The following is a 13,218-nucleotide window of genomic DNA, read 5'->3' as shown; positions in this document are numbered from 1 at the left end:
ATGTACGTTAATAATACTGTTTTTGTTTATAAATGCCCCAGACTACCCAATCAAATATGTGTTTTGGTTGAAAAGCTGATAAAATCTTATTTCTTAAAATCTGCTGAACTACTAGTTACCTTTTTTTACGTGTTGCAACGGATATATGTATTATTCTTGCTCAATATTGAACCTCAAAAATGATTTGGAATAAAAACATTGTCCTTCAAACGACATTTGCACTGTGGAAGGCCTGACTTTAACTTCTTGTTTTGTAGTCTTGCTTTAGTGAAAAAAAAATGAAACGTTAATATCTGTACTATAAGTATAAGTAAAACTCGCCACACAACACTAATGCACGCATTGAGTCAATGCCATATTTCAAATGATAAATAAATATTTCGGTATACGAGTAAAATTTATTTGAACAATATTTGATAAACAAAATTGATACAATATAAGTGTTGTACTTTCAAAGCAAATAGTGCATTTTATTTTGCATTTGTCTTCACATTATGGCCTACGCAATATTCAGTCCGGAAAGAGGTTATAGACAAATGTCAACCGTAAGGAAGTTGTTGTTGACTTTGGAAGCGATTCCATTACTATCCGAAGTTAAGTTGGGACAGTTTGACAAATAGTTTCTCAATATGAAACATGCTTTAGCTCCGTATAACCCTTTGTGTAGCCCTTTTTCTTAAACAAATTTATGCCTAACTAAGTTATTTGGATTATTTATAAATAAATACATTTAAGTTCCAAATCTCTAAAGTGAAAGCTTTACACTAATTGTTCTAAAATAAAAATAATGTGATAATCTTGATACTGACATACAAACATAAAGGCCCGATGGTCATGCGGTCCTTGTTCTATTTAACTAAGATCGTGTAAAAGAGTTAAGAGACTAAAGAATAAACACCCTTAGTGCTTATTTCGAAAGGAGCATTATTGGTATCTGTTTTCGAAACATGATTAACCAATGCGCATAGTGAATAATAAGTTTAAAGAAACAAAGTAATAACACACCCCATGCTTATGTCAACAAAACTTAATCTGCAAGAAATCGACGAAAACAACCCTTGGGGTTATTTCAATGGTCTTAATTTGACATCAATTAACAAGTGGTTCTTCTGATAAGCTTCCAGGCTGAGGAACTAAACACGACGCCACGAAGATAGCGCACATGCAAACCTGTGTTTGTTACTCAGCGTGATCAATGAAATACAGATAAACCATGTGATAAAATGTGTACAAAGTGAGCATGAAAAGGCTACTGTCTTGTTAAGATAAATTGAACAAATATTTTCTTCTTGGGAGCTAAATTGAAAATAATCATTACTGGCAGAGATAATTAGAAAATACTAGCTTTTTCTAGGAGTTGAATCATTCAATTCTATCACTAAAGATGAAACAGGTCTAGAAACTATATATTTCAGTAGGATTATTGGATAAATAAAGGGAAATGTCAACTAACACAAAGATTGAGTGAGGAAAATTATATAAAAACACTACTTTCCCAGAAATTGAAAAAAGGCAATTGCGACATTTACTATGAAATTACGTGCTTATATTGTGACGTCTTATTCAATTCAGAAGGTGCATTCAGATAGTGACAACACTTAAGATACAAAGTGACATAGTAGCAGTGAAACCACATTTTAAAGGAACACCTTTATTTTGTAAAACGAAGTGGTATTTAAACAGAGAAAATTAAGTTTGCTTTTAGTTTAAAGTGATAAAATCATTTACTCGAGGGGTGCTGTCGTAAAAGTCTTTAAACGATAAAATTTGACTGTTACAATGTATTGTCCTTATACATTAAAACAAGTACACATAATTCCTCAAATACTTGCTTAAGAATTAGATTTAAGGTTTAAATGAATATTACAGAAAATTAAGGCGAATTGTGTGATGTGAAAATACAGCGTGGAATTGCTTAAACTATTTTCAAAACTGATGGATAATAAAATGAGTAAATGGTGGGGAGAAAGATAAAGGACAATGGCTTAAGCCCGGAGGAGAGGGCGTTATGTCTGTAGATAGCCACTTGGATAAAGGGGGAAGTACCCCAAAGAGCCCGAAAGCAGGGCTGGACAGTAGACACGCCCACAACGGCAAGGAGATTAACATGCTCGTGCTCGGGACACACGGGGTCGGAAAAACAGGTCTTATAAGTAATTTTAGATGATTATTTTAATAACATCTCTGAATAATATCTCTTCATATAATTTTTAGTTATACGATATATAGTGTTCGATCTTGAACTTGTATCTATGTGGTATCGTTCTCAGATATAGAATGTGACCGTTCTAAATATTGCGATACTTACTTTACTATTTGCCTACTATCAAGCCAAAGTGCGACCCAGGTAATACAAAATCAGTCCTTTTTGTAACTTAGTAATAATAATAATGGTAAAAATATTCAAAATAATTAATTAGAGATATTAACGTACACACACCATGTGATAAAAGATAAGCACAATGTTTTATATAAATCGTTGCTTCGAAAGCAGCATACTTCTTTTTAGCGGGTCAGTAAGAAATATTTAAACCATTAACGGAGTGTAGTCTGTATAGCTACCATGTGAAATAAATCGTTGCTACATGGCAAGTTTAAATCGATAGATTGGAATGTCTGGGCTATAAGTTGTTTAAATTTAAGTGTTAGAGCCACTTTTAGGTGAATGTAGAACACAAATTGCGACATAACTGTTCATTTGATAATCATATTAAAATGATGCTTAAATCTGATAACCGTTTGTGTACGGTGTTTCAAAACGATTATTTTATTTGCATATTGGAACCTTATTAAATCCTTAAAATTAGGGATATGATTCATGACTTATTCAAGCGGCGTATTGACTCTCTTATATGATGACATATACACTAGACTTATTTAAACATGTGTTTTTTAAATGTCACCGTTCTAAGGCGCTGTATAAAGTTTACGCAATATGAAATGTTCGGACGCACAAATGAGACTTCAAACTGTGAAACAACGTTAATAAGCATTCATGAAAAGCGGGCTATACCTTTCATTCATTCTTGTGTTGTCTCTGAAGTTTGACTATTTCTACAGCCAACAATTAAGAAATACCATTCTTAAATAGCGGATACGTAGTCTAGTGGAATCAACACATTATCTCACAAATTGTTCGTATATTGAGTGCTAAAACGGTATACCAGTCTTCTGGTTCAAATACAAATAGCCTCTTATGACAAAAACTGACAATAGTATCCTGTTTCCAACAATAACTTTAACTTCTTTTAAACAGACGTTCTTCAACATAGTGTTTAAAAGTTGGCAACATGTTGGCATCACAATGTTATATTGAATAATTATGCACGTAATTCTTGGAATACGAATTTTATTTTGACCGCCATTAACACTCTTATTAAAAACGTGGTCAATTTTCGTGTTTGTGTTAAAATATCTATTGTTTTTTTTCCATTCTCAATGTTTTCCGTCGTATAATACAGGTGAATGTCATAAACAGAAAACTAAACATAATAATAAATGATTATCAAAATTATAAGATAGTTCGTGTTTACGGTTGAAACAATTAACACATATATTAGAAGTGTAAATTTATGACAAAATTTAAAAGACGATGTTAGGAAACTTTATTATGTTATCTTCTCCTATCATTACCAAAATATGGGCAAAATATAAGATAGTGGAATTCATCACCAATTTCATTTAAAGTACAGTATTGACATTTTTTATCGTTTTTGTCTATACCTAGCCATCTTCCTCTTTTAATTGGTAAATGGTTGTTATAAAGTCTAAATTTATTAGAGACTCGATAAGGTTCTAATTGATATTAAGATAACATTTTTCAAGTTCAAATTCAGTTTTATTAATTCTGGTATTGGTACATTTGGAGGAGTTAAAACATCACTATCCCAGGTCTGTTTGAACTGGCCTTTTAAACAAGTTTCGACTAGATTCAAAAAAGATTGCTTTGAGGCAGTATAAAATTGGTTCTAACATATAAAGATCAAACCACATTAATTAAGAATAGCTTTGATATTAATGAACCATCCGCAATAAGCGCTATTTCCTTTAAGAAGTTTCAATATCAATCAAGCCAAATTTCGGACATACAGCGTTATTATCATCCAAACATGTATCAAAGATTCTCTCTTTGTTTCATTGTACAATCGCGTACATATAGCATTGTTAATATGAATATGATCTTCATAAAGTGATATAACGAGTGTTAGGTAATAGATGCAAACGTTTACGAGCAGTCTTATCGGAAAAAGATGTTCAATAGTAGTATTTAATAAACGCATAAAACATTAGTGCATTTTGACAGCTGTTATTTGTTTCCAGCAATACTGTTCGTCTACATTGATTACCCATCACTTATTTATCTTAAGGATTGATAACTAATAGCTGTTTATAACAGCTCTATTAAAAGAGTCATTTTTTGTTACTTGTCAAAAATGTTAAATGGCCGAGTAATGCGAGTCGGCACGATATCTCAATGAATTGTGCATTTTGGATTTGTGCATATCAAGAAGATTAATATTATGTTCAGTATGACATTTGTGAATGATGATTAACATATTCTGATATTGAGCAATGATGTCTTCAAATGAGTTTAAACTAACTCTACTTTACCCTCGAGTATAGGCATTCATTTTTTTTGTAAAATGGAACATACGAATAAATCATTCATTTTTATTTCGTTTGTGTGTTGATCCTTTTTGAAATTATTCATCAAAAGGGTGCAATATGAACAGAACAGAACAGATCATTTATTTACCAGAAGATCATAGACCCATGTGGCCGAATATCATACAAAAATATGTTTACGCTGTATGGTAGTTTAACGATACGCTCAAAGGACATTGACACTATTAATGAGAAAAGGAACAACTGATGTTTTTTCAACTACTATTGAATCTTTGTTTTACAAAATGACAATCCATATGGTTGCACATTTTGTGGGCATTTTAATGTTTAGCGATTTAAACTTTTTGAGGTTATTTTTGCAAAAAGAATGTTTTGGTCCAAATTTGAAGGATGTTTCTTGTATTTCTGTATTTACCACTATGAAGTTATTGTTTGAGATGTCAAAACCTTTGTTTTATTTTATTGTCAAATTTAACTTTTGAATATATTATCACTCAATATGTATAAATTATCAAATGACCTCACTGGGTCCAACATGAATGTATGGCGATTGTAAGGTTAAGTGTTCTTGAAGGCAGCCAAAAACATAACAGTCTTCGAATCTTGATGTTTCAGGCAAGATTGGTTTTAGCTATAAAACATCAGCACTTTAATTTGCCAATGTTTGAGCAATGTATTGATGTATTGTATGGATTATGGTTATCAGTCATGGTTTAACATATGCCAAATGTTTACACTAATAAGAGTTTGGTTTATAAAATTGAACGTGTATAACCTAATTCTCTGTGCCCCCAAACCCTGCCTCGATGTAGATATCTATACCATGACTTCACCTGCAATACGGTGCACATATTAGCAAAAGTGTTCACACAATGGGAGAAGCATGACACTTTGCACTTATATCAATAGTTGGGAAGGTTATTGAACTAAATGCCCTGTGACAAATCGTACTACACCATTGCAGAATACATATGTTCCCGTCACAGCCTCCTTGAGTCAAACATTCATAGCAAAATTTAATTTGCTGTATCAAAATGTTGGAAAGGGTATATTCACCATTTATTATCTCATGTCTACATGGCAATGAAAGGGTTCAGTTTCAAACTGATGCTATTGATAAAAGTATGTGTATTTGTATTAGCTACTTCATTTATATTACTGACATGTAATTGTCATGTGTTTTGTTTCATTTCAGCTTTGACCGTTCGGTACCTGACTAAACGATTTATTGGCGATTACAACTCAGACATAGGTAAATATGCTTGAACTAAATGACTGTTTTCGCTTTAACAATCTCACTATGGTTACCCAAACATTACGTTAAGCGGTATTTTATATATATACTATGGTTTGCTTTGTATTTGTGATTGTCAGTTTGGAGTTGATATTTAATCCTGGCGCGACTTAACGATAGCGCAAGTCGTAATACACATTTTTTACAAATGTTGAATAATGAATGTATACATTAATTTCAAGCAACCATTGTTAAATAGTGCATTCTCGCCAAACATCATTTTCCACATGACCAGTGTAAAGGAAATAACTCTTGTGTTTAAGATCAGTTTACTTATTTACAGAAACACCCGTATTATGTTTTTTTTAAAGTATAAAATGCCAACCTCATCATCATTTGAGACTGTTAACTGAAATAAATGTCAAAACTCGTCCAATGCAGACAGTTGTTCTAATGTTTGCCAAATACAATAATTACTTAATTTCGTTAAAAGTTTTTAAACTATCATAACATTTATTATCCTGACTAAGCAGGGTAAAACAGGGTTTTTAGCAGTGTTTCATCAGGCTCGTTATGTGCTTTTTTGCGTTCGAAAGTGCGTGTCATATTATTTTTTTTAAATAAACATCTCACTACCTTGTTAGTAATGCATTTTGCCAATAACTATAATCATTATGTTTCTGGAACTAGGGAAAAATAAAGTGCATAAATCAGTTTGCACTAATTCAACTTAAACGTCCTTTGAATTTCAATTTTCATAATTTCTGCTGTTTCATGTTGTCAGTTTCCAAGGGACCAGATATTCCCGGGTAATGCGCTAAAAAGGCTATTGGTGAAATACATTAAAACTGCTGTATGTAACACTAGTCATTGGTTTTCATGTGTGCTACCATTTGGACACATACACTTTCAGAGATGCTGTATAGCCATGCCACCAGTATAGACGGAAAGCACCTGACCTTACACATTATAGACACACAGGGTCAGGTACGATAATCTGTTCATTGTTGTTAAACACAAACTGTAAATAAGTGAGAGACTGGTCGAGTGAAGCATTTGTCTGTATCTCACAAATACTCGTTCTTGGCCTATTTAAAAGGACAACATCTCTGTTTTCTACTCAAGGAACGACATCGGCAATAAGCAGCTCAAAAGAAGTTAAAACTTAAATCATAACGCGCTCTACTTACACACCAACCATGGTGCATTATATTTGTTATATGATTGTACTTGAAGGACTCCCACATTACCAGGTGTTTGTGCAAATTAAAACCAAAATCGTTTGTCGTAAGTTCATTGTATAAATTACATATTAAACTGGAGTGGTACTGAAGTAGTTTCATTTAGAGTTAACCATGCCAAAAGAAATCAAGAAAATGTATCAAACGAATATTATTCAATTGCAAGTAACTTAGAACCATTCATAAAAGTTTAGGTTCAAAGTTGTGGGCATGTATTTAATTTTTTTCCAAATGTTCATTTTTAGAAACAAAATAATCGATACCTAAAGCAAAAGTGTTTTTACGTGTATTTTATCTTAAATATTTTACTCAGTTGAATTGTGCGTAGCTTTCTATATAAGCCCTTGCGCAACGCGCATGATTTGATTTTGTTTTTATATCAGTTAGCTTAATATGTTTTCTATGTTATTGTTATCGGATATAAAAAAACAACAACATTTTTTATACTTTTTTGATTTACAAAAATATTGAATTAGTTTTCTAAATAATCCTTATAATGAAATTGTGAATATGAAAACGCTGCATGATCCACGTTGTTCTTTCAGGTAACAGTAATATTAAGTTTATTTGTAGAAATTTCTAGAAACAAGAATTTGCCTTTTTTGTGAAATAATATAATTATGTCGAAATAACCTTAAAACATAAAACCCTGGGCGTTTGGCGTATAACATCCCACTAGCACTCGAATAACAGGAATAACAGGAATAGAAAATAGACACTTTTACAACGATTTATGTCGAAACAATTGAATTACTCTGAGGTTTAACAGATATTACCATTGTAAACATTATTTAACAAGCTTCTAGACATATCGCCTAAGAAAGAGGTCATGTTATTATCCATCTATTCAGACAAATATATGTTGTTGTTTTTTCTTTTCTTTTCCTTTGTTGATATCAACGGATACATTAAAATGTTACTTAAAAATATATTTTTTATATTGTTAATGTTATTTAAGATAGTTTTTTTGTTAAAGTCAATCAAGATATCTAGAAATCATTTTGATGTAATTCTGAATCATGTAAGAACGCCGAGAACGGCTAAAATTAAATTCTTACAGGAGCAGATTTAGACACCGCGATGTAAAGCTTCCATGAAACAAAGTAAATACATTTGGTTCAGCAGTGTGTTTATAACCTTTGACTGTGATATTCGTTTGTATATTATGTATTCTGGTCGACATGAGCGCTAATAAGAAATATCGTTTTATATAGGGTGTACGAAGCAACACATACATTTCTACTGTTCTTCTTACAGAGATCTCTTGACGACGTGAGCCCGTCCCAAGTTCTTTGGGCAGACTGTGTAATCATTGTTTTCGCCGTAAATGATAAGACGAGTTTTGACCTGGCGCGAAGCATGGTCGAGCACGTCCATCATATTCGGGCTGAAAACCAGATGCCCATTGGACTCGTGGCCAACAAATCGGACATGATCGACAGGAAACAAGTGTCCGATACGGAAGTAAGCAGACTGTGTGCGGAGTTTAATCTTTTTTTCTTCGAAACCGCAGCTAGTGAGGCTCGAGCGAGTGTTGGGGATGTGTTTGTGACGCTTGCGCAGCAAGTACGGATTATCTTCAAGAAGAAGGAGAAATTGACTAGATTTATGGCCAATCCTGCTGTGGCAGCCAAGCTACAGATTCAGCAATCTTTTCGAAGTCTCGCTGAACGAACTTGGCGGTCACGGACTTCAACGCTTTGACTTCCACTGAGCAAAACAAATCAGCTGTTTTGTATTAACTTGGTAATGACAATTAAATCTCAAGAAGGGAAGCCAATATCGGACCGATTGATTTTCTTATTGGAGTTCTTCAATATCTTTGATTTATGATCAGTCGATATATTTATAGTGGCCTCTCACGATTTGTCATCGATTTTCACATATCTCACATTTCATATTTTCTATTTATCGTTCGAAGTAAAGTACCCTATCTGTGCACATTTGTATGATTTGTATAAATGCATGTATGCTTCCATGAGTATTCCTTGCTCTTTTGCTGTATAAAATAAAGATTATTTTTAAAAATGTATGTCGTTAAGTTTTATCCAATGGAACCATGTTAATATTAATATCTGTATGGAAATAAATTAAAATCCAAATGAAGCCTAGAACATTGGAAAAACATATCAGGTTGATAATCACCGATAGAATGAAGTTGTTACGCGGAAAATGATCCATGCCAAAACTAAACAAGGCTTCCAATAAATGCGCTCAAAATAAAAATTCAAGCACCGGAATAATCGTTCAAACACTATTTTTACGATGTGTAGTAAGGAAATTATTCACTACTTATTTATAGTCGATTACTAAGAACAACAAATACCATTTACAATGATGATGGTAACATGTTTTAGATAAGTAGTTTTAAATATAAAGTCTGAACTCAGATTTGAAACTCTTCGTTATCAAGTAATCAGAAATCGAAAGGGTTTTTAAAAATGTTTAGGAGGATACTGACAATAATTTTGTTACACGATACGCCGTAAGCGTAATGGATATTTTAAAATTTAGTGCAATTGCGCCATGATCCATCGACGGATGGCCCTGACAAGACGGGTGCTAGGATCAACATGTTTATATGAGCCTTGTAAGATAAAGATCATATTTGTACATGTATGCATTTGCAAACCGATTGGCCGTCACCTAAACATAAAACATGTGTTGAATGAACGACGATTGCTAAACTATTCTGAAGTATATGTTGTCTTTCATTTCCTTTATTAGTTTTCAGTTATTTCGTAGATTTTGGTGGCTGAATTTGTCAAATCACCAGAATTATAAAGTGGCATGTGTATGCCAACCCTAATTCCTTAATTTGAACGAACGGGATTGCTATTTCATTCATTTCTTTCGGTTTGATGCAAAGCTTTATGAATACAGCCAAAATGCTATCGGAATTTACTTCTAAACAGTTTCTACCTACAGTATGTACAGATGATTGAACCGAATACATTTTAAGACGAACTCACATTTTTTCACTTCGGTTTGTTAGTGTCCGAAGTAAACGCACACATATGCGAGCCAGCTGCAAATTATAACGTGCAGACTTTGCACATTTTTACAGTCCGAATACACATATATGATAATTTGCACAACTGGCACGGGATGTTGTCATTCCATGCTTCGGAGTTGGTTCCTCGTACATCAGTGGTTTTTGCAGCGGGCGTTTCCGCAGAACTGTTCTATATTTTTTTCAAGAAAGTATAAACGGGGTCCAATTAATTGTTCATCTTTAAAATAAAAATATGGAATATATTTAAGAAAATATATATTTCGTCAGCACTAGTTTAATGCGAAGTATACATATTACTCCCTGTTTGACTGAGGCTACTTGTTCACAGAACTTGAAACTGCAACACCGCCAACACTTTCGAGTTCCAGCAAAGGTAGCATTCTATTTCCAAGAACTTTCAAATATGCTGCAAAAATACAAATGCATTAGTATCCTGTTTTACGAGTTTTATTTGTGGACAAAATTTACAGAACTTCTTTAAAGATCATTTAAATGTTTGATATTTTTCACGATTGTTCAGCGTGTTGTTGGAAGGCACACCATAATGCCACTTGGAGAACCACTTTTATATTGGCAAGGTATTTTGGCAAAGATGCAAGCAACTGACACAAGGTTATGCGCTTAAAGGGATGACAGGATCATATTTTATTCAACATTCTTCCAATTTTGTATCGGTTTCAAGTGCAATTCATCGGTGTTGCCAAACCGCTCTTTGGATTTCACAATGGTCACTTCGGCATTATTCCTCACTAAAATTACTTTTTAATACCACAGGCTAGATGCGTAGGGCTCTCGTTATAGTGCTGGCAAAACTTAAAAACGGCGACATTCATACATTTGTCCATATTAATAGAGATGAAATAAACTCTCAATATAATGGCACAGGTTCATTTAAAAGGGATGAACATAATCGAAGTGAGAGCATACACTATTGCGTTGATTGAACTGCAAGGCTATTTATTCCCATTAAGTGTTTGCAGAAAGATAAATTTCCCCATTTCAATAAATGTTGAAATTATACCCCTACGAACATATGATGATCAATGCCTTGAACCTTTTCAAAGATCGTATGATTCATTTCAAGTGTATCTGAATCTGTTTCATTACTTCGAGTTGTTCATACTCCGGTCCTTTGAATGAACTATAATGATTTATCATTTATAAAGTAGTTAATTTGCAAGAATAAAGGAAACATTCCTAAAGGTACGGTTTGAAAGCTCTGTGACCATATGGACACAGAAAAAACACAAAAAGAAAAAGACATTAGCAGGACATTATTATTAAACATCAATGGCAATCATTCTATAATGATTCGTCTGATGGAAAGTATTTAGAGTCATGCCTACGCTACGGTAAATGATTCAGCTATATTGTTTAAACTACAGCGTCTCTGTTATCTAAACATCTATCATTGATTTCTTATTTTGTCATAATGTATTCAGTCACATAACGATGAATTATCTGTATAATTAAAAGTTAAAATACTTAATGATTTTAATGGTTTGATTATTTTCATCAATGATAACTAACAGTTCCATATAGTAACAAGTGTAAGACAGAAAAAACAAATGTGTTACGCGTGCCATAAATTAACGAGGTTTGGATAATATATATACATGTGTTATTCGAAGAACATAAATTTCGAATGTGAGTTGGTAGTCACACGTATATTTCGAGTTACATAAAGTAAGAGGTGTAAGATAATAGATACAATTTTGAGGTAGATCATTTTCAGCCCCACAATTTTGCAAAAAAATAGATAAAAATTGTCAAGAAGGTAAAATACTTTTCATGACTAAGATAGAAGAAAATAAATTTTGAAATCTCAAAGTTACTTTGTAAGTGAAAACTCCACATTAGCAAAAAAAAAACATATGGTGAAGGATGGGGCCCCTCTGGAAAAACAAAATATAAACCAAATAAAATTCAAACTTAGTCTTTTTAATCCTGAAATCTAGTTAAGAAAATGTTGCTTACGATTATGTCAACTTACAAAAAGATTTCTGTTTGATAAACAAGTTTCTGAATTGAAAAAGACTATTACACCAATAAAGTTCATCTTCAATTTTAACCCCTCGCTCATTTGTCTAAACGATTGGTAACAAACAGAAGCTGTCAAAATGTTTAACATTGTGTCTGATGAGCCTGAAATCGTCTGAAGCTTGATATATCGTGATGAATTGTAAATTTTGTATTTTAGATTTCCAGAAGGTAATTATAAATAGTTTGCAAACTCATATAAATAGGTGAGATAATGTATTAGATATTATAGATATCATCAAAGAGTCATTTATTAAAATACGCAAAACTTACGGAAACAGTATTACTTATAATAACCCTTCATCTTATGTTTGCCAATCGGTTTTCGATTTGTTTCACGATTTGCTGTCTAAATCAAGGATGTTTTCAAACTATGTTCAAATTTGTTAATGTATTTTATGAACAACGTTTTTCAGAAATAGTATAAAATAGGTCAAGTGTTTTACACTAATAAATATTTGGAATGTATAAAAAGAAGTCAATGTAAGTCAATGTAACTAATATATTTCGGAAAGGTACTCATTTACCATTAAGTTGAATGCATGAGATTTAATACATTTCAAAGCGTTCAGTTATAGAAGCAAAACGTTCTAAACTTTAAACAAGATTTTGTTTGTGTGTGGGGGTATTTTCAATTTTAAAAGCGAAAGTACGATAAGGTTATCTCGAATTAGACATAAAACAAGATATATTCCCGGTGATTAAGACATGTCAGCCATTTAAAATGGTGCTTATACTCATATGTCTTTATCATTTACATAGTTATGACGCAATATCAGTATTGGGTTAACCCTTTTCAGCAATTTGTTTAATTCAAGTTGGTGTAAATCAGATAAATAAAAAGCAAAATATATTATAATAATATGTTATATTCAGTTATTTTTTCCAAGAGGTTGCTTTGCCAAACCAGTTAGTCATGCATTAACAGAAGGTAGTTATATCTTAGATATCTGAGAGAATGGATAACAATAATTCTTACACCATTTCTTGAGGACGTCACCGCACACGGACACGTACGATTTATTCGTAGATTTATATTTTCTTTCTCTTAGCTATATCTA

General features: G+C 32.5%; 1 protein-coding gene across 5 annotated transcripts in view; it reads left to right on the top strand.

Annotated features, from left to right (window-relative positions):
- Positions 1 to 9,131, top strand: part of LOC128239318 (ras-like protein family member 11A-like) — a 36,027-nt gene extending 26,896 nt beyond the window's left edge. For 3 of the 5 annotated variants that reach the window (XM_052955920.1, XM_052955918.1, XM_052955917.1), the window contains 3 exons: positions 5,822 to 5,878; positions 6,774 to 6,847; positions 8,359 to 9,131. In XM_052955920.1, the coding sequence (XP_052811880.1) occupies positions 5,822 to 5,878; positions 6,774 to 6,847; positions 8,359 to 8,805 (578 nt within the window). In that variant the 3' untranslated portion in view covers positions 8,806 to 9,131. Of the gene's footprint in view, positions 1 to 1,384; positions 2,145 to 5,821; positions 5,879 to 6,773; positions 6,848 to 8,358 lie in introns of all 5 variants that reach the window. The other 2 variants (XM_052955921.1, XM_052955916.1) reach the window with 2 other exon arrangements.
- Positions 9,132 to 13,218: the final 4,087 nt, after the last annotated feature.

Source organism: Mya arenaria, chromosome 6 (genome assembly GCF_026914265.1).
Source record: "Mya arenaria isolate MELC-2E11 chromosome 6, ASM2691426v1".
NCBI lineage: Eukaryota > Metazoa > Mollusca > Bivalvia > Myida > Myidae > Mya > Mya arenaria.
This window is presented reverse-complemented; position numbering and strand designations above follow the sequence as displayed.